Raw genomic sequence first — 27997 nt, forward strand, 5'->3', positions numbered from 1 at the left:
ACCATACACACATCCATATCTCATAATGTACACACATTAACTACATATTTTGATATTTATCGATATCTCATAATGTACACAATTATCAAAACAATGTAAAAACACATGATTGACTTGATCGTTGAAGTTTCTTTGAACGGAGCCCCTCCGATCAAGGAAACCTCTAACATCTTGTATGAGTTTTAGAGTATTATCAGTGGCCCCTTGTTCTAAATCTTTTGTTGTAGAAAAAATTTTCCCCACAATATGAATAATTAAAAAATAACAATAATATCATTTCAATGATTCACGAAAAAAAAGGAAATGAATATAAATGATTAGAAATATCAAATATGTATATGCCGACATGCCGTTTTCGAACACCTCAAATTTTTTGCCATTTTCGGATTTCCTCATGTTAGCCTTAAAGCCCCGACGGTTCTCTTGGTTTGTCCAACAAGCTCACACCTTCGAAGGTGAAAAAACCTAGGAAGCTGAATCGTTGAAAAACCTCCGACTTCGATTCACGAAAATTCTCCTTCGATGGACGACTCTTATGGCAAACAAGTGGTGTTGATAACAGGCTGCACACAGGGAGGCATCGGACACGCCCTGGCCAAAGAATTTGCTGCTAATGACTGCCTTGTTGTTGCCACCAGCAGGTCCTTGGCCTCCATGGAAGACCTTCGGGAAGACTCCAGGTTCTTCCTTCAAGAACTCGATGTTCTGTCAGAGGAGAGCTTGCAGCGAGTTGTCTCAAATGTTCTGGAAAAGTATGGAAGAATCGATGTGCTGGTTAATAATGCTGGCGTTCAGTGTGTTGGTCCTCTAGCCGAGCTTCCTTTATCTGCGCTGGAGCAGACCTTCAGTACTAATGTTTATGGTAATTGTATTCTATCTTCATAGGCTTTGTATCTGTGATTTTGTATTTTTTGGGGCTTTTTTTTTTATAGTCATAAAGATTATGTGGGGTGTCTTTATACGTTGAAATTGTTTATTGGTTTGTTCAGAGATTCTGAATGCATTTTTATTGTGGGCAGTCTTCTTTATTCCCTGCCTATGGTGTGTGGAGAACCAGAAATTTTAGGATTGATTTAATTGCATACTGTTTTACTGGCTTCCTTTTGATTCTGATTTGTCAAAATAACTTCATGTAAATGGGGTGGTTGTCACAAGTTTTAGGAATTTGTTTGGGCATCTCTGCAGCAGGATTGAAAGATTTGATTTTACTTTGCACATCAGCAAAAGAAATTATTAGGTCTGATTATGGAAAGTCTTCACAACTTATGCGCAAGTAGGGTTCGAATGTAAGTATGTGGTTGATTATTGAAAGACTTCATAGCTTATGAGCTAGTGGGCTTAGAATAGCCATGTCCTGTTATTAAGATGTGATTATATGATAGATAACTCGAGAACAAATTTTTTTCCTAAAAAATCCTACTTTCAGGACAATTTGCTGAGGTTCTACTTCTTTTTATCATGCATTACATAGCTGCCATTGTGACAAAGAAGAGCTTCTGGCTGTAGTTCCATTTATTCTGGAACTGGTACTTATATGACTGTGTATATGTTCTGCTTGAACTTATTTCTTAGTCCCCCAAATTCCTTCCACTCATGATTCACGTAATTCTTCATATCTTGTCTAGTTAAAAATTGATCGTGAAGGAAAAGCTTCATTAGTAACTTTCAGGAAGTGGTTAAACCTTAATCTTAAGCTTGAGTTGCTAGGATCTTATCTATATTCCTCAATGCATGCCAAGTAATTTCCATGGGGTATTGTGTCCAATACACTCAAGACATGGTCCTACCTATTTAAGCACAGGCTTTCCCATACCCTTGATTAGAATTACGGTAGATAACAGCAAGTTTCAGTTGTCTTGCTTAGCTTTTCCTCAGTTCTTAATAAACATGAAAATTGTGTAGTAGGCCTAGTAGTGTTTTTTTTTATGAGGTAGTAAAGGTTAAACACATGATCTTTTCTGATTATTGACGACAGGTTGCTAGTTTTTCCTGTGGAAAAGCCAAACCAATATTTTTACTTGTATTGATAGTTTAACTCTCATGCGTAGGTCCTATGAGGTTAGTTCAAGCTGTTGTTCCTCACATGGCATCTAGGAGAAAGGGAAAAGTCGTAAATGTTGGAAGTATTATTGCTCTGGCCTCTTCTCCATGGGCTGGTGCCTACAATGCTTCCAAAGCTGCAATGCATGCTCTGACTGATACCTTGAGGTTTGTAGATCAGGGAATACATGTGTTACTCCCGTTTGCTTAATGTTCATTTCTTTTTAGCTCCCAAACAGCTAGGGGTTGGCTATGTGAATCGGTAAAAAGAAATATTAATGTCTCCTACTAGAATTTTCGCAATTCTTCTCACAGCTTTATCACTCTCTATGTCAATTCTTACCCAATAGTATTTTTAACAGTTTTCTAGCATTTTGTTTTCGATTGGTTCTACTCCTAGTCTCCTACCTTAGATATTGTACTATCTTTTCTTATTCTATCATTCCTTGAATTGCCTCATATCCAGTGCAACATTCTCATTTATGATATATTCATTCTTTTGGCATAAAGTCTCCAAGTATATCCGCAGCGGCTTTCTATATGCAATCTACCACCCCCCTTAGCTTTTTCGAATAATTTCTCTCTAAAGACATCCACATTTATGCGTGCACATGTATGTATATATATACATATTAGTCTGTATGCATGCATGTCCTCGACATTTTTTTGAAAATTTCCCTTTGTATAAGCAGATTGGAACTTAGGCCTTTGGGGATTCATGTTATCAACGTTGTCCCAGGAGGTATTAGCTCAAACATCGGTGATTCTGCCATAACCCGTTACAACCAGATGCCAGAGTGGAAGTTATACAAGCCATTTGAAGCAGCAATAAAAGAGAGAGCCTATTTTTCTCAAGGAACAAAGTGCACCCCCTCAGAAGAGTTTGCAAAGAAGACTGTAGCTGTGGTGCTGCAAGCGAACCCGCCAGCATGGTTTTCCTATGGCCAAGGTTCAACCAGGCTGGCTATCATGTACCATCTGCCTCTTTTTATCAGAGATTTTATCTATAGGCGTGTATTTAAATGCTGATGTTTCAGGTTTGTATGACATTTATAAAGTCTTGCGCATAAAGAACCTTTTAAGTAAAGATTGGGTGGTTCAGGTTAAACATGTGAATCGTGAGGCTAATTTTTGTGCGGATAGCCTTGCTAACCTTGGTTTTCATTTGCCACAGGGTATTCATGTCTTTGATAGTCCTCTTGCTGTTACTATTCCTTTGTTATGGGAGGATATTGTAGAAGTGTCCCGTCTCAGAATTTGTCCGGTCAAATAATATTTCTCCCATTCAAAAGAAAGTCGAAACATTGTAAAGAGAATGCGTGTATTATTTCCTGAAGCATCCAATAAAAATTTCTCGATGAATGAATTGCAAACACTTTTGCTTTGCTAGAAGCCAAGCTAGGAGACATCTTACATTCCGTGCTCGAAAGAAGAGATGGTTGCATGTCGAGACCACCTCTTGGGTTTGTTGATACGAAAACAAACAGTGCAACAACTAACTGGTGAGACGGGACCGCCATGGCTCAACTCTTCTCGAGAAATAATCCGTACATCCCTTGTCAGTGTATGAACAGCTCCATCTGGAGCACCCATTTAGGTTCGGCCTCAATGGGATAGTCTTGTGGCAACAACTTTCACATGTCTATGAAATTATTCCGTGTGGGGATTGCCACAATTTTCTTCAGTCTAGCTCACCATGGCCAACCCTTATATTCAAATTTATAAAAAAAAAAACCCCCCATTTGTAATACAACAGACACAGTATTAATCCTCCACCAAAAATGGAATCCTGTGGCCAAGAAGTAGAGTTGATCACAGGGAGGCATAGATCATGCCCTGGACAAAGCCTTTGCTGCCATTGACTGTTGCCACCAGCGGGTCATTGGCCTCCATCGCCAGTCCTTCAGGAAGAAACTAGCTAGGGTTCTTCCTGCAAAAGCACATTTTTCTCTGTTCTTACTTTCTATGCAGACTTAGCTTAGTGTTGTATCTTCTATGCAATAGTAAAAGTTGTCTTACAGAACTCATCCCAGTCATGGGTCAAAAATGTCTAGTCCCTTATATGGGAAAAAAAATCAAACCAACTGTTGTTCCTCCTCACCGCACGTGGCGTCTGGGAGAAAAGGAATGACCAATATCAGTCCAAGGCCCTACTTCGATAAACAGATTCAAGAAATGACCGATAGATATAAACGAAAAACTAAACGAAAAATAGTAGAAGCCAACCATGCTTAGTCAGTTAGCCCAATGAAGCCTAAGGTAATTTTAGAGAAACCAATTCAAAGCTTAATTCAGAAGGGATAAAGCAAAGCCACTTCCTTTCTTGTAGGAATTCACGTAAATTACAACTAGACAGATTAAACAGGTAGCGATTGCTGCCGTAGCATGTCCAGCTTGTATAACATGAATCAAAGTTACTTCAAAGTGATCTGGATTACAAATGTGCATGTATAATACCATCAACTGGTTTGAGGAAAAGAGAAGAAACCCAACCATCCATGAAAGGGCATTATCTCTATCTGTACATACTCCATTACCTAAAGATTTCAGCACCTTTGCATATAACAAGAAGCTATCCAATTGAAGTTCCATCTTGAGCCATATGTGCATGCGAGAATATTTTTTTCAAGAAGGTTACCAGGCATATCAAGTTTATGGAACCCCGAAATCTCGTTAAGCAAAAAAAGCCAAATATGTGACAAAGGGCAATCGATCCATTTCCGGGTACTAGTCTTTACCAAGAGTCTATCACTGAAGGCTCGGAACCGAGCTGTCTTACAAAAACCCAAATCCATCCTTGAACTAAATGACCCAAATTCACTTGAAAATTCCTTCATAAAAGCAATACCTGCAGACCTGCAAAGACATGATTATGTGACACTATCATACCAGCATTAAATGTACTGACCAGCCCATAAGAAAACCCTACGAGTAGCCACACAATCCCTACCGTTCGGTGGCTCTGCTGCGTGCTGCAATTTTTAGGGCAACTTGTTCTTCTGACAGTGGTAGATAGTAAATCCATGGAGTTGCTTTTGTTTTCCTAAAGAGATCATCCAAAGTTACAATCGGTGGATCGACCTTCTCTGACAGTTGAGGAACAGTGAGACGCTCTCTAACTGGAAGCGGGTTAGAGAGTGGTGGAGGAGGCGGGAGGATAGGTGGGGGAGAAGGAAGCTGCTTCCTAGAAACCCGTTGATGGGAGGACGGTGATGGCTGTGGCGTAATTGCAGCTGGAGGAGAAGCAATATTGACAGATACAGCTGGGGCATGTGGAGGACCTTGAGGAGCCTCCACTCGAATTTTCACTTCTTGAGGGTCAACAAACTCAGCCACTAGAAGGCGTCCACCATTATAAGGCCATTTTAGGTTATAAACAGCATTCCGTGTCTCCACAGCTTCTTCCACTGAAGAATACTGCATCAAATAAGAGATTTCCCAAGTGAACTGACAAGTTCCTTCCAACCAGTCCAAGCATCAATAAAGCACACAGTGTTGAAGATCAAAAACAAAACTATGTACCCTCCCACGTGGCTTAGTGATGTAAATCCAGGCCCAAGCCCAGCAACAAGCGACCCTAACTAGCCACTAGAAAACCGGTTATCCAATGTTAGGTTTGGCCCACTTATATACTACAACTTGGAACCTGAATCCACCGATGTGGGATTCACGAACGATGTTTACATCATTCACACCCTCTACGACACGCCGCTGCTACCCCTCCGGGCCCCGGCTGACACGTGTTTTCGAAACCTGCTCTGATGTAAATCCAGGCCCAAGCCCAGCAACAAGCGACCCTAACTAGCCACTAGAAAACCGGTTATCCAATGTTAGGTTTGGCCCACTTATATACTACAACTTGGAACCTGAATCCACCGATGTGGGATTCACGAACGATGTTTACATCACTTAGCAACGCTCAAGTGCACACATTGGGGACTACATGGTTGCAAGTGAACATGTGTGCACTGATAGTGAGTGAAAGACAAAGGGAAGGTGCTTACAGTAACATAACAATGGGTCTTAATGTGGTCCATCCAGAAATCTGTAACTTGCCCAGTTTTACCCAGTAGCTCTTGGACAGCTTTGAGGGTAAAAGGTCGCAGAAAACGATCAATCCTAAGAGAATTTGTAGGAGGTTTTGGTGATGGTGGAACTGCTAAACAATATAAAATGAACACTCCATAAATATCTAACTAAAAGAGAAAGGAAAACTTTTTTTTAAGAAAAGAAGCTTACCAACACGTTCCTTTGGAGCATCCTCGCTAACAGAAGAGTCGGATCTAGAGAAATTGCGCTTAAGACCAGGAGATTGAAATGCGTCTTTAGGTGTGGTGGTGAGCGTTGGATTGGACCCTTGAATTTCAGGAACTTTAAGGCTCTCAGATTTCCATCTGTGTTGCCTCTTCAGAGGTTCTGCGTTCCCACCTGCTTCTTGGTCTGCAAACATAAGCTTCTAAGATAAATAGCCAAAAGCTAATCGGGTTCTATGTTGTAAAAAATACAGAATCAAACACCCAACTGTACCCACAAGTTAAGTACAAGAAAATACAGCAAAAACCACAGCAAATTTATTCCTGTTTAGCAATTAGCACACAGGATGTATTGATCAACCCTACACAAGTTATTCTACACAGAAGAAGAGGAAACACATTATCGAACAACAGCATCAAAGGACAACTTTCAAGGGAAAAAAAAAATGGCAGAAGCAAGTTGATGCTGATTTGTTCCAAGTGATCGGCTTCAATCCAAAAACAGATTCCCAGTGACTATGCTTTCACTTTCGATTAATGCATTGGTGCAGTGATCATTAGATGAGCACAAAATTTTTAACAATGTCTTTCCCGCTTTCATTGTCCATCATTATCATCAAAATTCCTCCTTGGACTTGGAGGCTTTTGAACTACTCAACAGTCACTATACTTGGATATAAGAACTTCTTTCTACATTTCAAACAATCCCGGATTAAATAAACTTTCTTCTTGCAAGTTGTTGTCCTACATAAACAAAGCTACATCATGCTCATACAATGAGATGTCCTACAGATTGGGATGTAAATACATGAATGATAACTTCTGACATTGTAGGACAACAGTCTCATAGGCAAAATGACCCAAGCAAAGAAATGTAAGTAGGAATCCATAAAAGTTATACACCATCCATGCAGAGAAAAATTCAAAACCATACAGAGAATAACAGCTAGAACTAGGCAACGTATAGGAGAAAAAACAAAGCTCACCATCAAGTTTCCTTTTCTCAGCAGGCATGGCAGGATGAATCCTACTCTCAGCAAGGATATCATTTTTGGCTGCAGATAAGTCATCTCCAACAACATCAACAATACTTTCTTCCTTAACCGGCAATTCATTTTTCGCACTCTTGTCCCCCAACTCATCATCATTACACTTCGAATCAATTTGCTTAGTTTCTAGTGCATCATCCTCCATAGAGTCATCACCAGAGCTTCTGTCCAAATTTAACTTTTCCAATTACCCTACATGTGCACTATCATTTTTTCTGATGCTGTCTTCATTTGCAGCATTGCTGTCATCTTTCTGTTCGACAGATGCCTGCTTCTCATGTGACTCTTCCACATCCATTGGATGTGATTCGCCACTAACTGCAACAAGATTGCTGGATGATGGTCCCTCCATCTCAGGCTTAACAACATCTAGTTCTAATTTAACATTATCATCAATTATATTATCCTTTAGTTCAATTTTTTCATTAATTGACACAGAATCAGTAGAAACAGAATCAGAATTTACTGGAGACCTCAAAAGGGGGCTGACCTCAGATACCTGGTAGTTTGGAGCAGCAGAAGAATGAAGCATTGGATCCTCGTGAGGAGGCTTTGGATCCTCATTCTCCAGCTGGGGCTTTGGATCCTCATTCTCCAGCTGAGACTTTGAATCCTCATTCTCCAGCTGAGACTTTGAATCCTCATTCTCCAGCCGGGATTTTGGATCTTCATTCAGGGGTGTGGGATCTTCATTCTCCAGCTGAATATTAATATTCCCATTATCCCCATGAGTTGCAAAGTTTGGCATATCTTGCCCATTCAATGCTACTTTTGTAACAACAGTTTCAGTAACTAGATTGCTAGTTTCCAACCCAGTTGCATGATCAGGAATCTTCTTTTCTTTCACCCTAGAAAATTCAATACTAGCTGCTGCGCACCTTCTTCGAAAATTCCTTGAACCACTGTTGGAGCACCATCATTGACCTTGACCTGAACAGTAACATCGTCCACCGGACCCTTGACTGTTTCAGTAACAACTGATACTAATTCTGGATTTTTCACATCAACTACGGGATTGAGATCCAAATGGAAACCACCATCAACTTCCTTTGCAGCATCTTCCCTCTCAATGCAAAGTGCTTCAGCCAAACGTTTAATCAAATCGTCCTTCAAACCCCAGGTAGTTAGTTTTCGTCTCTTAAGCTCTTCCTTCAACTCTATGACCTTCCATTGATCGATTTGACGATTGTAAAGAATCGGGTATTGCGACGACATGTTTTCCAATAATAATACCCAGCTTCCAACCCTGAATGACCATTACAACCGATACTAAGTAAGCCACGCCACACAGATATATAACTTCAGAAAACACAGAACAATGGCTTTTGAGCAAAAAACAACAAGTAAACGGCATAAAATACAGAATGCGAACTCCATAAACTTCATAGATCCAAAAAATATAGTATGCATATCGTTTCGTGGCCACGTGGACCATAATATCAAGTTTACCAGCGAGTGAAAAACAAGGCATGAACAGGATTCAAATGTAAAGCTCACATAATTAAGAAATTAAACCCAAATGCATGTATCTTCTAGAAAGAGGAGAATGACATAGCCATCCATTAGTTAAAACTTAAAACAATAACAATAATGTTGCGAGGCCAACCGCCAACCCAGGTAGTCGTATATAGCAAAGACATGAACTTGTATGTTTTTATTATCTGAGAGATGAAAGTAACGGGAGGTTGCAATTGAAGTTATAATTCCATTTCAAGTTTCATGTCACATGCCATAAAAAAAATCAGCAAAGCTATAAGAACAAGAAACAATTTTTCAGCCATTAACAAACACAACAGTAAATCTCACCCACATAAAATAAAATACTCCCGATTTATCAAAATCACCCACAACCCAATAAACGATTGTCATTAAACAGACCATATTAGACAAAAATATAATAAATACTCACATGAGCAAAACCATCACTGCCCTACACAAATGTTGAAAATATATGCTACACCAAACATTGTGCATTGTCCCCAAAAAGTTTCCTTGCCATATTCTTAATAAAAAAAACAACAGAATACTAGCCGCATTCGCATGTGTGATACATCAGCAGATAAAAATGAAACTTTACTGTTAATAACTTACAGAATATTTCGCTACAAAGGCCCACAACTCCGTAAGGAAAATAGAGTGGATATGCAGAACCCTAATTCCACAACATAAACGTCACCATTAGAGAAAACACAAGACAATATTATCAAAAAATAAATATAACAAAGACGCCAATCTACGGCGGCTCCCTAGAAAATGAAATCAGCTTCTCCTAAGAAAAATAAAACAGAGAAAACATGGAAGACACATGTGTAGACGGAAAAGTAAAGGCTTTGCAAAGATGGAAAACGAAGATTGAAAATTAAATACTATTTTCCCATTTTATATGATTTTCTCTCTCCATTGTTGTTTCGATAAGGGGAGAGAAGGCCATTTAGGGTTTTTGATTGTTTTTGAGCAGGAGTTGATATCGAAGAATGAGAAGCGCAGGGGCTGTTCACTTGACTACGTGAGTGGGACTGGGGGAGTGCATTGATCGGCTCGGCTTGCCATATCAAAGAACCGGACTCAAACCGGTTCAGTCATTTGGCTCTTCAGTCTTCACTCTTGCGTCCGCGAGCTGCTCTGGTGGGCCGGCCCATGTTTATAACTTTGTAGGCCAGGAAGTTATAAACATGGGGCCCGGCCCGGGAAGGCCCCTAGGCCTAGCGTCCGCCATGCCGGGCCTAAGCAAGGATTGATTTTTAAAATTGAATTTTCGTGAAACACAGGTAGGTCGATCCATAGAACACTTCACACCAAAATGATGCCCAAAAGATCTAGTTTTGTTCGAAATTAAAAAAAAAATATGAATTTTGCCTTTTTGGTGGAGCCTAGCATGCAATGGCCCGTGTGCGAGTATTTCTACATTCAAACAACAAAAACCTCTTATCATCTATTCATCTGCAAAAGCACGAAAATAGCAAGCAAAAAAGTGTATTAACTAATACATGCTCTGAGCCAAAACATAAGGTAGTAGGAATTGAGATGTTATCTACCAGCCATCTCTTAAGAACTTGGGTCTGGTCGGGGCGCTGATTCCTTCATCTTGTATTGCCAAGTAATTGAATATATATCTAGTCTACTCGCTTTCTTCATCACTTTCATGCAAGTTCAAATGATTCATATTCCTTTCGAGTGGTGGAAGACCATCTTCAGAATCATCATCAGAACCCTCACTGGTGTCTACTTCCCTGTCTTGCAGGTTCAAATGATTTGTATTCCTTTCAAGGGGTGGAAGACCATCGTCAGAATCACCATCAGAATCCTGATTCTCTGTAGCGTCCACTTCTGCAGCAGCAGAAAGCAGATGTCAATTATACGGGTAAGCAATTCATGTCTTGGCAATAAACCAAAAAATTTAAGAGGAATAAGTAGTAACAATACGAACAATCAGAGGGGCAAGAACTCTAAACCATAAAAGGGCTTCTATGAGTAACTGCCATTACTCCTCTAAATTACAAATTAGTTGCAAGTTACTCGCCCAAAACCCAAACGAAAAAGGCCATGAAGCAATATCGCTTAATGAAACCATTGTTTTTAGATATAATATCATTTCCTACCAGATACCCACTCAATTTTTGTGGAGGCTCCTGATTAATTAAACATTTTGTGGAAAAAGCAGAAGAATCAAGATGCTTGAAATGCGAAAGTAAAGATAAAGGGATGCCCAAGAACGAATGACACTTCGAACTGTTTTACTAAGCAATACACAAATCATCAACATTTAGCATTACTAAATGTATGAATTACCGACTGTATCAAAGGTTCAAGTAGAAAAGCTACACGCCTGTTTTACAGAACATGCTTTGACTGTTTGACATAAGCAAACTAAATTCTCTGAAGTCTGAACCAGTGAAGACCCACAGCATTAATGTCTTTTTGAACAATGAAAACCATACAAGTCAACATGCAATGTAAACTTTCCAAGCATGAGTAAAGAGAGAAGAAATTACCTTTAATGTCTGCGAGAGCCTTTGGAACCTGACTTTGTTGAGAAAGCCAATTATTTTGGAAGGAAATGACATCAGCACTGCTTTCACACTGAGAATATGCCTTTAGAAGATCCCTGCATTCATTTAGAACTAGAAGCAGTTTGAAAACTGTAGAATCCAAATAAAATTAAGCAATAAATTTCATTGCCCCATGAAACAAGGCATCCAATCATCAACACGTTACCTAAAATATACAATTCTTGTCTTTCACATTGATGAAGAGGAGTACTCTCCACATTATTTGAGGATTATACTCTAGTAAGCCAAGTGAAACTAACCTATCCATTTCCCTAAGTAAGGGTTATGCACGACCAATAAGCTTGCACCATAGAAAATCCTACCCTAGCCATCCCACAAACATGATAACAAGTATATTTCCCGCACTTCATGAGGACGAAGACCCAATGATTTAAACCCAAACACCTGTTAACTCATTTTAACTCTTCAACTAATCTGAAAGTAAAGATGAGCATTGAGCTTCAGTGTGTTCCATAAAATTGAGCACAAATGCAATAAAGTGATTGAAGAGGATTTAATCCAGTACTTCCACAATCTCGGTAAATGTCTTCGAACCATGCTTGCATTAAGTTGCAATTTCCAGCATGTGAACTTGGAAACTAGCAGCAACCACTCGACGGGTCACCACATACCAACCCATGTGCAACTGACTAGAGAACTCGGGCAGAACAAATAGCAGATTGAAAGGGAGAGCCTTCTAGAGAATCAAGACATAAGAAAATCTAACGGAGGGAACACATGCTTAGAACTTTCAGCTGTAGAAGCTGCAGTCCTCTACAGTAAAGACATGTACATTCTACAGTCTTTGGAATCTGAAGAGAGATACAGGTAAGATATACGAATTAAAAAGAAAAAAAGCCTCGGATTTAGAAATGATGGAAGCAAATTGACACTGCGTCCAAAGTGGTAGTCAAAGCAGGACATCTATGTCTATATCCCTATAATGTAAACCTTTATTCTTGTTTCAGCATTTTACATCACGTACATATTGTAGACAGACAAGATTTCTGAAAATTCATTTTTCAGGTTTAGGAAGAAGATTAGAAGAGAATACCCGTTAAGGGACAGAAAAGCATGACCCCACTTGAACTTGCCTAGCAGCATGTTTGCAGTTTCCTCCTCCCCACTGTCAACACATAATAAAAACATGGATCATATAACTTACTGATCTGTAAATAATCTCCGGACAATATTGTCAATATTGAAGCCAACAAAGGCCACAAGTTTTAGAAAAATAACCACCAAAGGAAAGGTCGCCAAAAGTACAATAACAGTTCGATGCAATAGGAAGAAATATTTGTACCATATCAGTAAAGCTGCAGAAAGAGCCTCTACACAAGATAGCTCACAAGGCCGGCCATATTTTACTGGATTTGCTGCTACCAGCCATGGCACTGCAATTCCATACAAAGAGTCAAACATAGAACCTCTCCAAGGTTTAAGCAAGTTAATTCTCTTGCATCTTCTTTTGGGATGGTAAAATGTTTGTTATGGAAAGCATAAAGAGGGTGCCACCTGTCTAGAACTAACTGCTCTATTATCAAAAATAAGATATTTTACAAAGCCTTGCCCACTATATAAGCAAAGATCAACTAATGACTTACAGTTTACCATAGCCATTGGAGATTTTGCATCAAGTAAGAAGACAATTTTTTCCATCTCTCTCCCACTCCCTCTCCCTCTCTACTAAGCGTGACATATTCAAGGTTCAAATCGAAGTTCACTATGTCACGCTTGATCATCAATCACAGATGAAAAAATTAGAAGCCTAATTAAAATTCTTGAGTCATAAGACCAAGTCTGTGCATTAGAAAAGAGATTCATGCATGTAAGCATATTTGATATTTCAGCATGTGAGCCTTTGTAAAATGAAATGTTTTCAATGAGTAGTGCTTTTGAAGAAACGTAGTCCATACACAAGCGAGGAGCAGCACAACGCAGCTTCACAAATGGTACATCGTCCAGGCGTGCCCATGAACAGTCCACTACAGCTAATCCTTTTCTCTTCATCAAGCTATGATCTTCTTTAGAGACACATTGACTCCCAACAGGGCTGCCAATAAAGGTACAGAACAGAGGTAAGAAGTATATGGAAACATAAATACAGATGGATGCATTAGTGCAGTGCAGTAAGCACTTCCATATGAAGAATTGCAGATGCTCTTGCAATTGGTATAAGCAACACAGACTAATCTTTTCCTGGCTCAACCACCCTGTATTAGCTCACACCAGAAATCATCATGATTTGATTGATCATCACATGTCACTCAAAGTAAAAAATTTCGATAATACAAGGAGAAAAATAGGCTTCAGGGCTCAATATCCAGGAAGCACATCATTGAGAAGAAATGGAAGACAGCAAAAAAGCTACACAGTGTCCAATCGCATACCTCGCAACATAAAGATGCTTGAGGATTACAAATTTTACTTTTGTAATCACAAGATGAAATAAGAGACTGTCAAGAAAACAAGTTGGCACATATATAATGTTAAAGAAGCAAAGATTTCATATACCTTAAAACAATGCCGCCAAAACCATTATTCACCCGCAATTCCTGCAAGAAATCATCAGAGAATTCAGTACTAATGGCATTTAATATTTTCAATCTAGCACAACATGGAGAGATGATTCGTGAACATCCTACATATGTTACTTTTACATCTGAAAGCTATTAAACTTGACATTGTTCACCATCTTGTTTTTGAAAACTGTTGACTGTTCATTATTTTGTTTTGAACCATTCACAGCATTGAAGTCGACTGCCAATATTTTCTGTAAACTGATCTTTGTTGTTTTATTTGTAAGATTATTTATTGCAGCACCAAGGGGGTGCAACCCTAAAACAGTCACAGGATGGCTAAATTAATAGCCCCCCACTAAATGGTTACAATAATCAGAACTCCGAAATTGCAAAGTGTTGAACCAGTAGTCAATCAAAGCATCATTAGAAAACTCTTTGCAGTAATTAAACTGACCTCTAAAGCCGTAAAGACTTAAAAATCTGCCGACTAAAAGCCACCACAGGCAATGCCATAGTGACTAATACATCTTATGTTTGTCTTTCTATATTTTGACAAAGGTTAATGTGAAAATTTACTGAGTTGAACAGATGCTAGATGGCTCAAGCACAAAATGTTACGAGTTCAAGATAGCACATTCGTGAGTCATGTCTAACAACATCCTGAATCAATATGTGTGTGTGTGTGTGTGCATGTATTGGATACTTTCTTTCAACATGCCGAATCTTGAAAGTTTGCGTCCCGTGCACCTTTTTGCATCACATTGTCCAAAATCCTGAATCAACAACATCAAATCAACCTGATCAACGGCTGCAAAACTTTAAATTACAAAGGAAATGGAAATTTTAGTTCATTGTTATAGTATCGATTATCATACTCAATATAATCCAAGGGATAAGCCCTACACATTCGGTTTTATGGAAGTGTAGGAATTGATTAAGATACACAAAAGAGGGATGAAGAAGAAGGTATCAGTCAACAGGCTCCACTAAAGTATGTGGACTGGGGCTCTTGCTTTGTATTTGGTTGGCTGTACTTTCTTATCCGCCTCACTTTCAGTTCATGCTTACCCATTTGTGGGGGAACATTAGACACTGTCTCATTTTCCCTAATCCCTACTCGGTTTTTTTGTTTTTTCTTCTTTTCAAATTGCTGTCTCACTTTACTACTCAGTTAAGGCCTTGAACCCAAGTGTCTTAAAATGCATAAATCCTTTTTTGCATTTCACTTCCTCCCATCCATTTCCCTGGACACAAACCATTGCCAAAACTATTGACACAAAATGAAGAAAAGAAGGAAGACAGAATTACATAAACAGAAGCAAACATACCCACATTGCGAGCTGAATTTTTGGAGCTGTAGGCTCTTCTTCAGTTCCTGCAACATCAAGGAATTCATGAAATGCCTACCAACAAGAAATTTACCGAAAGACAAAGACAAAAATTGAACAAACAGCTGATGCCTTAATTGAAGAGAGGATATAAAGCTCAAAAAAAAAAAAAAAAGTAGAGCAATGCATACCTTGACCAGACGGGAGAGACTCATCTTCACTGGAGAAAACCGAAAAGAATGAAGAAGAAGAGTATATTAAGAAGCTAGTGATCGGATAAAGATTTCTAAGCAAATACTAGTAGAGTGAATTTAACAGGCGAGGAAGAAGAACTCACCGTGTAAGCTGATCGCATCTACTGGTCTGCCCGCGATTGGAGTGGCTGGTTTTGAATCGTCTCGTCTTACTGTGACCCATCGTTATTCGTTACACGGAAAGCGAATTCGAGCTGAGGCGTAAAATCGAGAGAGAGAGAGGAACGAAACGGTGGTGTCTTCGCCTAGGTTTCCAGCCGAGTTGCTTTTTCCCCCCCTAATAATAAGAAAAAAAGATAAATGCGTTTTATTTTTTTTAAACTTTTTAGAAAGAAAACTAAGAAAAATAAAGTAAATAAGAACCTACCTAAATCATGGGCCATGGCTACGTATAAACCCAAAGAAGGTTCATAAGGCGGTTCCAGGCAACGCAATTCTTCGACACCGAAGATAAAGGTTTTCTACGCCAACATCATAACGAGGTCACATCTTCCTCTCTCAGTCATTCTATCCAACACTTTCATCGTCACTGACTGAACTCCTTCCCTCACAAATTCCATGTTGCGAAGGTACGAAAACTGCTTCTTCTCGTATTTATTAAACAATTAACTCATCGTTTTCGGTATTTCTCTTGGATAATTTGCACTCTGAGGCTTGTTTACTATTGAAACGAGAAATATGAATTTTGCCCTGATTTCATAGTTCTAATTGATCAACAATGCGGCTGTTCCATAAATTGCTGGTTTGCGTGGTTTTGTAGATCGATTCTGAATTTATCGTCTCGAAGGTCCGTTGGGAGGATCCCCCGCCAGATTGCATCTCAGGTATGTCCGGAATTCGTTGGAAAATACATATATATATGTATATATATATGATACATTTGAGTGGTAATTGCGTAAAGACTGGACTTTCTAGACGCATTCAGGCTCCAATTTTCCACTCCAAAATTTACATTGCATGGTATGCTCTGTGCGTTTATGTTTCTATACAACTATTATCATAACATTAATACTGCTGCTGCTTCTTGCGCTATTGTCAGCTCTTCATTACAATTGTTGATGCTATTTATATGATTTCATTTGTTGTTGATGTGCAATAGAGAATCTCTTGGCCCTAAAATATTTCTAATATCTGTCTTTCTATAATCTGATACTATAATACATGCTTATTAGCTTGCTGATTTGGTAAAATTGACATCCTTTGCCGTTTGGGTGGCAAATGATTGCAGCAAATACCCCCATTTACCTCTTTTCAGAGAGACTTTTCAACTCCCTCCAAGAAAAATGCATCCCCAAGACCTGGGACATCTAGCAATCCCCCTGAATATGGGGGGGATTCTCCAAATATTTTCCTTCGACATCCTATAGTTGGTGCAGCTGCTGGTGTAGTTATTGCTACTGCCTTGGCAACTTACCAATTTGGCTTCTTAGACCAATATCTTCATAAAGAGAATCACATTAAGCTTGAGCCGGCTAATTTGGGTGTTGATCATGAAAATGCTAAGGAAGCCCAAGATTTAACTGAAGCAGTGTCCCTAACTGGGGAAGACCTCAACAGGATAAGTCCTGAGACAGACCATCCTGAACTGAAAGTTGAAACTCATACAGATCTACCTCATCATGAAACTGATCCTCAAATCAAAACTGATGGGGATCTCCCTCATCCTGAAGCTTCAAGTGAAAGAAAAGGCGGAGAGAGCACTCATGTGCAAGATAAATCAGATGTAAAGAACGGAGATCGCATAGTCCATGATCAGGATAAAGAATTCCCAGAACACTCTCACAGCAATGTTGTCTCTAATGATCAAGGTGTAGATTCAGTACCACATGGAGGAAATATTGACGTGGAAAGCTCAGAATCAAAAACTAGTTTGGGGTCAAATGAGGATGTTCAAGTTCCATCACTTCATAATGGGGCTAGCGCAGCTTCGGAAACGGATGAGGCGAAGACAATGCCACCACCGCAGATTACTGCTGAAGACAGACAAGAGGTACCTTTATTTTTCACTTGTCACATCGTCTTGATCAACATCCTACTTGCTCCTTAATAGCAACTGCTGACTTTTAGGCTGGTCATGGTGATCTGTAGTTTGTATTGGTTGCGAGCATATCAGTTCAACGATATTTATATCTTCATGACATTATGCTGGTTTGCTTACAAGAGCTATTAATGTTCTTTTGATGTTCTGGTAGTGGACCAGTGATTCTTTGTTAGCACAACATAATCGAAAATTTTAGGACGTGGATCTTTTTAACCTTAATTTCTATCATGTTCCTCCTAAAATGTGACCCTGCATTCCATAGTTCTATCCTCCTCCCTTTCTCCTGAAAAGTGAGAGGCATTCTGAACTCTCTGCAAGCCGTAACGACCTTTTGTAATCTATGCATGGAAAGGCTCAATGGTAGGTGTTCGCCTAAGAAACTGGGAAAGAAGTTCCAGCAATTATAATTAGATTTTTTTTTCATGTCTACATTTGCAGTTATAGTTTGGAAGCCATCATCATGGGACAACAGTACAATCTACGCTACGAATTTAGAATCTTCTGTGAATATGATGATGATGACTGCGCTTCCTGTTTTTGACATCTAAGTTTACATGTCTAAGAAGTGAATTCTGAAAAACAGTGTTTTTCTTTGTGCGTCAAGTTAAATATAGTGGCCATAGTTTTGACATGAAGCTGTTTTGTTCTCTCTATATTGCAGAATGCACTAAATGAGAGCATAGAACCCCCAAGTTCTCTCCTAGATGCATATCGTTTGAGAGAGAAGGCTGATGAAAGCACCACAATTTCTCTGAATGAACAGGGTACTGGTGAATACAAGCATCTTCCACAAGAAGGAGAGGTTTTCTCTGAATCAACATTCTTTTTACATTTTGTGATGCTGCATAGAAATCTTCTGTCACACTTACTAAAGTTTGGCTCTTTTTTAACTTTAGGCCTTCGTTAGTGCTACAAAGGACATGAATGATGGTTACATATCCAAGGATGGGAAATTGGTTCTTGATTTTTTGCAGGCCATTCATGCTGCTGAAGAAAGGCAAGCGGAGATGGATGCACGTGCTTTTGCTGAAGAGAAACGAGCTTTAAAGGTAGTCAGTAGTTTCTATTAGTAGCTTTTCACATTTTCTTTGTGTGAACTACGATTCTGACTCGCCAAAAATTGTTTTTTTACCATTTGGGTAATACTATTGTTTCTTCATAGGAGAAGTATGAGAGGGAATTAAGGGATTCCAGAGCAAGGGAACTTATGCGTATGGAAGAGACAGCACTTTTGGAAAAGGTTACATATACTTTGCCCTTCTCAACTCTGCCAACATAAGTGTACAGGAAATAAAATGGAAAGAAGGCTTCATCTTTTTCTCCTATAATCTTCCTAAAAAATTATATGATCAAAGGCTTGCCTAGGCGCTGGGCATGCACCTAGTAAAATTTTGCAGTTAGGGTTCCAGGTTGTCTATTGGCTAGGGCCGCAAAACTACAGTTGCTGGTTTGGCCTCAATTGAATTTTAAAATCCAAGCTCGTCCATGACATTGCTTCTCTGAAAACCGAAAAGAAAAAAAAAAGCTATTTGAAAATTGGAAGTTTAGATGTCAGTTCCAGGTTGTCTATTTGTTTGGGCCGCAGAACTACAGTTGCTGGTTTGGGCTTCAATTGAATTTTAAGACACAAGCTCGTCCATGGCATTGCTTGTCTGAAAAGCAAAAAGGAAATAAGAAATTTAAATAGAAAGTTTAGATGTCAGCAAGTAGCAACAAAACCCTAAATAAGAACTCATGCTCGCATGGTGCTACTTCCTTCCCAACATTCACAGGGAATCACTAGAAAGTATTTCTAGTTCAAGGCCTATAATGTGCTCAAGAATATTCTTTCCATTTTCAGGAACTAAAAAGAGAAAAAATGAAAGCAGTAGCTGCTATCAAGTCACTTCAAGAGAAGATGGAAGAGCAACGCAAGAAGGAACTAGAACAGAAGGTGCTAATGCACTTCTTCATTGTCAAAAACATTATTTCTTGCAGGAGAATTTTATACCTACTGAAGTTGTTTATCATTCATATTGCTATAGGAAAGTGAAGCGGAATTGAAGTTGAAGGAACTTCAGGAGTTGGCAAAAGCAGAATTGGCTGCTGCAATTACAAGTGAGAAAGCAGCACAGATTGAAAGAATGGCGGAAGCAAATCTCAATGTAAGATATCTGCTGAAGTCATAATTCAGGATTGAAAGAAGGGAAAAGAGATCCTAAAGTCAGATGAACCTACATTTCATATAGTTTCAAATCCAAGCGTTTGATATATCTTTCCAGATAAGAATTTAGGGAATAATTGTCCAACTAAAAGTTTAGGTCACTGACATGCGGTAGTTGATTTTGAGGTACATATAGAAAAGTAGACAACCAACTGGCATCCTTTAATGTATTTAAGCCCTTGAAAGGAGACATTCTTGTGCAGTATTTTTCTTTTTTCTTTTCTCCTTTTCACAGTCCAGCCAAGACAAACGAGTTACAAATAAGATTGAATAATGTCGGAACTCGGAACATTATAGTAATAGCGGAAAAGGATTATTGTAGAAGATGTTAGAAATGGAATTTCTTCACTCTTTCTTCTGATTTCTGTTAATGACCACATTTCATGCCTTATACTTTAAACGAGTACATTTTGATGCAGTTAGAAATTCATCACAAAAAAAAAGACAGTTAGAATATCAATGTTAGGTTTTTGACAGATAGCTTGCATGATGCCCCCATACCTCTCCAGGACACTTTTGTCCTCAAAATAGGACGCTTCAAACCCAAAAGCATTCTTCTAGTTTAGGAAAATTAACTCTAAACCAGCCATATTCTAAGATTTGTTTTCATATATGCCATATAATATGCTCACGACTAAGTAATTTCAAATTTGCTTAGGTTTTTGTTTGCTGTTTTGTCGTTATCTTTTATTACATTTGACATCCTGGATTGTTATAGTTGGAAAAATTTTCCCCCTCAGATAAATGCCTTGTGCATGGCATTCTACGCGCGATCTGAAGAGGCTCGTCAGAGTCACTCTGTGCACAAGCTTGCTTTGGTAAATGTTTGTGTTTCAATAAGTGTCCTGGTTTTGAATTTGTGCATAAATATGTATTTTGAAGTCAACTTTGAGATGTCATCTAATTTATTTTGTGGCCCCGCTACAAAATGGTTTGTAGGCAACACTTGCTCTGGATGATGCGCTTTCGAAAGGACTACCAATTCAGAGGGAAGTAAATTCTTTGCACACCTATCTAGAGGGTGTTGACAGAGACTCAATTTTAGATTTGGTATTGTCATCCCTTCCTGAAGAAATGCAGCAATGTGGCACTGATACGATACTTCAGTTGAACCGTAAGGTAAGTTACTAGTGAGCAACTCTGTCAGATTAAAGTAGTCAATACAATTGTGTTCTTTACTTTGATTAGTTCTAATCTCAACCTTCTGTAACTTTTGCTGTTTGAACTTGCTTCAACTGCATTTGTTTCTAGTGGTAATTGATGAAGGTCCTATCCGTCCTATCCATTGCCAAAGTTAATGCTTAACCCGACTGGTACAGCTTCTAGCTTCTTCAAGCTGGCTTGGACAGGAATTTTCACCCTTTTAGGCCAGGGGACAAAATTGGGAATGGAATTTTCAATGCATTAGCAGTACGAAATACACAATTGCACAGCTTAATCTCCACCTTTTTCCCACTTTGAATAAGGTGTTAGGACTACCATTTGTCTTATTATCATCCAAACCCCCATTCCAAAGCTTCCTCCACCTTACACTGACAACCAATCAGTATGGTGCAACACATGTAGCATAGCTACATAAGATTTAGCCATAAGAAATTGCTTTATTTCCAAGCCTCCTGTCCCATTTCCAAAAAAGAGTTTTGTTGAAGACATGAAGGGGTTAGATGCCCAACCCACTAGACCTTTGTTTTTTCCTTCTGCAAGTTCCCAACCCATCATCTTCTCCTCACTTCGTAACTGACTGCCATTTCAACAGACAATACTTCCTTTCTTCATTTGTGTTTCGCCATTGAGACCTTTCCTGAATGCCTCCCTTTTTGCCACTCACACCAATATGTGAAGTAAGGGGATAAAAGTGATTGGGCAAATTAGATAAAATGCTGTTTTGCGGTCAATCTTCTCCTTTTTGGCAGGTATTTTTTTCTGCTAAATAATGTCCACAAATAGGATCTCAAATTTCTCTGTCTTCCTATTTAGTTCTAAAAGTAAAACTAGGTTAAAGTATCAGTAGATGGTATCCCGCAACCCATGATCATGGCCAATGTTTCCAAACCTTTCTAAATAGGATACTAGAATGGAGGGGAATGAAATTTCTATCTTCTTCTTTTGAGTTTTTTGTTTCTTTTAATTTTTAGTTTGGCTCTGTATTTTTTGTCTTCTTACAATGGCATAATCATGAAATATCAAGTTTACGAAACACATCTCAGGACTCTGGATGTGCTTGAATGCTAATTGTTTATTATTTCTGCTTGTAAATATTTCCTTGCGATTTCTTTTTGGTGGACATATGAATGGTTGCCCAAATGTGGTTAGTTCTGAGTGACGTGGTCCACCAGTACTATGGAAGCCAATAATGCAAGTGAAAAATCGGGTGGAGGAGGAAATTGAATGGCTTCCACAGAAATGTGCTCTGCGTGATTTATGGAAAATATATTTCATATTGATGATCCATCTTCATATACAACTCTTCAGATAGGGTATTTACCTATTTGCATTTGGTTCTCCTAATTTGCATTTAGTAGATCCTCAGTTATCACTTGGAAAATAAAGCTTTGTGCTTCTTATTATCGATTATCCAAGCTTTAGGTCAAAGGGGAAGCCTTGGCCTAGGAATAGAGTTGCTTCAATGCAATCTAGAGGTCACAAGGTGTTGCTTCCTTTGTTTTCTTTCCTCTTAGATCAAAAAGGGATGGCAACTTATTGAACTTTTGCAAATGCTTGAACGGATGAACTCTGAAGCCTTAGGGCTCTGGCTCATCCAGCTATATCATGGGGGTGTGATTTGCTACCTCTTCAATTCTTGAAAAACCAAGTAGAGTAGCTAATAACTAGTGATGATTTAATTGGGTGGTTCTTTTTTGTTTCCTTTATTTTATCAAATATTTATATTTCTGCAATTCTGCTATGTTCCAGCAAAATCATCTACATTCCATGAAACAAAACTTTTTTTTGTGACGTACTGACATTCCTTTCTGTGCTAAAAGAGAACATTGAAAATCACCACTTTGGCTTTCATTCTTGTAGTTCAACGACTTGAAAGGGATGCTACAGCACTTCAGCCTAATTCCACCAGGTGGCGGCGGCATCTTGGCACATTCGTTAGCGCATATTGCATCATGGTTAAAGGTAAAAAAGCATGATGACATCTAACTATAATGCATTCATTTCACACACTTGGAATATTAATTTTGTTGCATCTTGCTTGGTATAGGTTAGGGAAGTTGACCAATCTGGTGATGGAATTGAATCCGTTATCAATAGAGTTGAGAGTTACTTAACTGAGGGAAAACTGGCTGAAGCAGCTGATGCCCTTGAAGAAGGTGTCAAAGGCAGCCAAGCCGAGGAAATAGTAGGTGATTGGGTGAGGCGAGTAAGGAATAGAGCAATCGCAGAGCAAGCTCTAACGTTGCTCCAATCTTATGCTACTTGCATCAGCCTTACTTGAATCTTCACCATCAAATTTTTTTGACTGGACTCATTGCTTGGTACGGATCTATATCTTAATGATACTGAACTCCTTTAGTGGTTGAAACTGCAAAACCTGTCGGACTTTTCTGAATGATACCCATAGACCAGTTAAGGTAAAATTCATGTTTCCCTTTGAGCAGCTTGAGTTGAGACGGATGATCACGGGCCACTTTTGTTGGGTATTATATGTTGTTCATAACCCTGAGAATAAGTTCGAGTTATTTTTGTCATAAGCAAATCCATAGTTGCAATTCCTTGAAATAGTATTGTGATAGGAAAAGGCAGGAGTCCTGATTTCCCATCGGCCTTACCTGACCTGGATAATCATTGGGGGATCGCTGAATACCTGTAGTGGCATGCTGTGACATTTTATACTTGGCATATTTTAAGATGATTGCCTGGATCTTTCTGCCTTTTCTTTTTTTGTTGAACAAGGAGAAGAAAAAAGGTAGTCGCTATTATTTTTGGGCTTTTTTGGGGGTGAGGTGGGGGAGGGTGAGGAACTTTTTCCATTTTGGATGTCCTGGTAGGGTACCGGCTGGAGCATTCAAATTCCAAAACCTATCCCCCAAAAGATGGGTGCATTGATACATCTTTGTATGTAATTTTTCACATTATTCAAAATAGAATATATGCCACCAGTAAAAAATTGAATCAAACCAAACGATTGTAGAATTTGAAAAAACAAATATCTAACAATTGAAGCAGCATATGACATACATGTTCGATCTCAAATTATTTCTCAAATGCACCTAAATTGTCGTGTACAACGTTTCAAAAATAAACTTGTCATATCAGCCTCTCTTTTTTTCCCTATTGCTAGCAGTTTCAATTTGTTTTTCACTTTTTTGCACTGTTTGTTTGTATTGATTATTAATTTATTACATACAATATAACAATGTCTGTTTCAGTCATTTATTAAAACTAAACCAAAAAAAAACATATAAATTACATTTTATTGAACCAAACACTTGCAGCTCTATTTCATAACTTATAAATTAGCATATTGCCTCTATATTTCACCTTGCTTTTAGATTTATTCCCCGTTTGAAAAAAAAAAATCACAGGATGAGTTGCCCTTGAAACCAAGATATGCGAACCATGGGAAGAGAACAAGACCTTGAAACTGCCGAAGATCTATGGTTTAAGTGTCATTGACGACGAGCTGCTTCTTCTTCGAGAAGGACGGCAAAGGGAGAAAGCTTGGATATGGAGACATGGGGAAGAAGCGGGGTTTGTGAAGATGTGTTTTGCCACCTCAACACCGTTAGTCACATCAATGACTCTGTTTGTCACGTCCAGTGGCGGACCCACAACAGAGTCACTGGGGGCACGGGCCCCCAGTCAGTTAAAATTTTTTTCACTAAATATACCCTACATTCTTAACAATTTACCACTAAGGCCCCCAATAAAAAAATAAAGGGACTTTTGGAGGCCGGTACACTAGATTATACTTAATTGTAAAAAAGTACAATCACTAAAACATCCTTTTAAAAAAGTACACTGGGGATCATCTTTTACCAAAATAACCTCAATTTTGATTTTCTCTCTCCACGAATTGTGATACAATAGTGATACTTTTAAATAGAAGATCCAATTTAGTGTTCAATTTATATTTTTGGCTCATAAAATGATGATATAAATGTTAGAACGTAAATTTGATAGCATTACATGTCTTTCTGGTTCAGTTATGTCATTTTAGTGGATTTTTGATGTTCGTGATACTATAGTGATACATCTCTGCAGCTGTAAATGTTTTTCCAAAACGAACAAGAGATGTACAAACCAAGAAAAGAAAACCAAGAAAGAAAAAGTAATTAGGAAGAAGAAGTATGCATATTGGTTCAATTGTATCATTTTAATGAATTTTTTGTGTTCGTGATACTATAGTGATACATCTCTGCACTTGTAAATGTTTTTTCAAAACGAACAAGAGAGGTAACCAAGAAAAGAAAATCAAGAAAGGAAAAGTAGTTAGGAAGATGAAGTATGCATACTAGTTTCATCATTTTAGTGGTTTTTTGGTGTTGGTGATACTATGGTGATACTATAGTGATACATCTCTGCAAAAAACGAACCAGAGTCCAGATCTGCAAAAAAACAAAGCACAACCCAGATTGAACAACGAAGCATAGTCCAGATCTGTCAAAAACGAAGCAGAGCAACTCGACGCAGTCCAGATTGAGCAACGACGAAGAAGGAGATGAAGAGAGGAGAAACTCGACCAAAAACGGAGAAGAAGACAGCGAAGAACCATATCGAGAACCAGAAGAAGAAGAAGAAGAAGAAGAAGAAGAAGAAGAAGGAGAGAAAGAAGGAGATAACTTTTAGTAGAGAAGAAGGAGAGAAAGAGAGGACACACTAGAGTTGGATAGTTGGAGGGAGAAGAAGAAGAAGAAGAAGAAGAAAGAGGAGGGTATTGTAGGTATAAACTAAAAAAATATCTTAAGTCAGATGACCAAATTACCCTTAAATTGTACTTTTTTACAATTTTAAAAATGTCCATGACATTTTTACAATTAAGTTGTCTAAAGTGCTCTTACTGCCAATTGTCCCAAAAATAAAAGGCCCCCATTACACACAATTAACCCACTAAGTAAGACCCAACCCAACTCTCATTCACACACTTAGCCCATTAACTAAGACCCAACCCAACTCTCACTCACACACTTAGTCCATTAACTAAGACCCAACCCAACCCAACCCAACTCTCATTTATATTTATTGTTTATATTTATAAGTCGATTGCATAAAGAACCCAAAAAAAAATTCCGGGGGCGCTGCCCCCGGACCCCCGCATCATTTTTGTACCCCCGGTAACTTCAATTCCTGGGTCCGTCATTGGTCACGTCATCTAATTTGGACGGCTAACTAACAATCAATACATCATATAAAGGGGTTGACGAATCGAAAGCGGGAAAATCCACTCAAGCTATTAAAACAGAACAAAGTTTAATATTGGCTCCATTTGGTGCACAATTTTGTTATTAGCATATATTGTAGATAATAAATGATTGTAATATATGGTAGTATAAATGGTTATTGAAATGTTGTTAGGTGTTTGGTTACACTTTTACTGAAACAATATAAAGTCTTAATATTGTCTTGTAAATTACATGGAGGGGCATAACTATTTCAAGCTATATAATAGTAATAAAAAAATCATAAAATAAGTTATAAACACTGCATAACTAATTAAAAATAATAAAAACTTTTTTCATAAAAAAAAAATTTTAAAAAAAATTTAAAAAATACCATAACTCATTCAACATTGCAGTCTCATATATATTGATAAATACATGTCCAAATTCACACCCTTTACGATCATATTAATACAATTAATATATTAATTATTCATATTGCGCTAGATAGTTGATCGGCAAGCATATCACGAAACTGAGCCATGTTAGCATCATCAATGACCAAATATTCATCAACTCCATTATCCGTAACTTCATGGACAGGATCCGACACCGAATGATCGCCCCCAGTAGACGTAGAACCAATGTCATTGAAATCAACGTCATTGACAGCATGGATGCGTATAAAATTGTGAAATGCCATGCATGCTATCACAATCATCGCCTGTACCTTAATGTCATACGAAGTCATTGCATTCAGGATCCGCCATTTCTTCTTTGTCACTCCGAATGTTCGTTCGATGACATTCCTTAGCCGAGCATGTGCCTTATTGAATACTTCACGTGGTCCTGAAGCGGGTGCTCCATTCTGAAATACAGGAACATGATACCTCTCGCCCTTGTATGGTGCAAGGAAGCCTGTCTTGTTTGCATATCCGGCATCAACCAAGTAATATTTTCCTAAAAAAAAATTATAAATATCCTTGTGATAAAATAAAGTTTACAACTTATCACACGTAATTCTCACCTCGTGGCGGTTTTGGGAACTTCATACGCTCAACACGCAGAGAATGTTCCAGTACCCTACTATCATGAGCCGATCCCTCCCATCCTGCCGATATATAAGTGTACATCATGTCGAAATCACACACAGCTAAAACATTCTGGGTGGCAACTCCTTTTCTCCCAATATATCTTTGTCTATTTTCTGGTCCGACCATTGTCGAAATATGAGTCCCATCCAGTGCCCCAATGCAATCCTTGAAACATATACGATATGAAATTTTGGAATGCTCCCTTATATACCTTGGCTTTTCATGCAATGAGTTGCCCCTAGGTTGAATGATATCCTTAGATAGTTTCAATACTGCTAGCAATACCTTGTGGAAAAGGCGACTGATTGTCTCCCCCGAGTGTTGAAACCTCTCTTGTATATCCCTATTTGCTTGAGCATGACCCAAGATTGATACGAACATCGCTACCATCTCCAGAATGCCAACATTATCAGACCCAATCAATCCGTAATCATCCCGTAAAACTCCACATAAAGCATGGAATACCTCAACCGGCATTCGAAATGCTTCATGACAACGAACTGGATGACCTTGAAGTACATCTGCCACCCAATCACGGCCTGTTAAGGTACAGGTTCTACATTGCATATTTCTTCGTGACCGGGAAATCGACCCTCTATCCTCAAACTGGCGCTTGAGGAAATGAAGTAACAAAATCTGTGATAGGTCAACACCGTCATCATCATCACTAGAACTTGAACTTGAACTTGAATTCATCGCTGCGACGTGGAAAAATAGAAATTAATGTAAGATGTCATATGAAGTCATTTCATTACCAAGTAAGATGTAAATAAAATCATCTAGTACTTAAATGATGAATAAAATCATCACAGTTCACATAACATAAAATAACTGC

General features: G+C 38.5%; 5 protein-coding genes across 5 annotated transcripts; 2 read left to right on the forward strand and 3 right to left on the reverse strand.

The window, feature by feature from the left end:
• The first annotated feature begins 343 nt into the window (after positions 1–343).
• Positions 344–3248, forward strand: LOC120012016 (short-chain dehydrogenase RED1-like). Its single transcript, XM_038863238.1, has 3 exons — positions 344–862; positions 2049–2208; positions 2733–3248. Exons 1-3 carry the CDS (start codon positions 523–525, stop codon positions 3067–3069), a joined length of 837 nt encoding a protein of 278 aa, XP_038719166.1. The 5' UTR covers positions 344–522; the 3' UTR covers positions 3070–3248.
• A 1738-nt stretch (positions 3249–4986) lies between these two features.
• Positions 4987–9853, reverse strand: LOC120013388 (apoptotic chromatin condensation inducer in the nucleus-like). Its single transcript, XM_038865177.1, is given in 6 exon segments — positions 4987–5457; positions 6045–6196; positions 6280–6480; positions 7280–8245; positions 8248–8588; positions 9434–9853. Coding segments are annotated over 5 exon segments (2100 nt in total). The 5' UTR covers positions 8558–8588; positions 9434–9853.
• A 306-nt stretch (positions 9854–10159) lies between these two features.
• Positions 10160–15787, reverse strand: LOC120012746 (18S rRNA aminocarboxypropyltransferase). The gene is made up of 10 exons (XM_038864211.1): positions 15579–15787; positions 15433–15461; positions 15242–15288; positions 14621–14686; positions 13906–13946; positions 13308–13444; positions 12695–12785; positions 12446–12517; positions 11335–11447; positions 10160–10669 (listed from the first exon to the last, which is right to left on the reverse strand). The coding sequence occupies exons 1-10, from the start codon at positions 15656–15658 to the stop codon at positions 10461–10463; spliced, it is 885 nt and encodes a 294-aa protein (XP_038720139.1). The 5' UTR covers positions 15659–15787; the 3' UTR covers positions 10160–10460.
• Positions 15788–15909: 122 nt separating this feature from the next.
• On the forward strand, positions 15910–23610 carry LOC120012745 (MICOS complex subunit MIC60). The gene is made up of 12 exons (XM_038864210.1): positions 15910–16064; positions 16256–16319; positions 16724–17485; positions 18198–18338; positions 18433–18585; positions 18699–18776; positions 19377–19469; positions 19561–19680; positions 20480–20557; positions 20679–20858; positions 22764–22865; positions 22951–23610. Exons 1-12 carry the CDS (start codon positions 16054–16056, stop codon positions 23182–23184), a joined length of 2016 nt encoding a protein of 671 aa, XP_038720138.1. The 5' UTR covers positions 15910–16053; the 3' UTR covers positions 23185–23610.
• A 2951-nt stretch (positions 23611–26561) lies between these two features.
• Positions 26562–27858, reverse strand: LOC120012575 (protein ALP1-like). Its single transcript, XM_038864018.1, has 2 exons — positions 27096–27858; positions 26562–27028 (listed from the first exon to the last, which is right to left on the reverse strand). The coding sequence occupies exons 1-2, from the start codon at positions 27856–27858 to the stop codon at positions 26562–26564; spliced, it is 1230 nt and encodes a 409-aa protein (XP_038719946.1).
• Positions 27859–27997: the final 139 nt, after the last annotated feature.

Source organism: Tripterygium wilfordii, chromosome 13, assembly GCF_013401445.1.
Source record: "Tripterygium wilfordii isolate XIE 37 chromosome 13, ASM1340144v1, whole genome shotgun sequence".
Lineage (NCBI taxonomy): Eukaryota > Viridiplantae > Streptophyta > Magnoliopsida > Celastrales > Celastraceae > Tripterygium > Tripterygium wilfordii.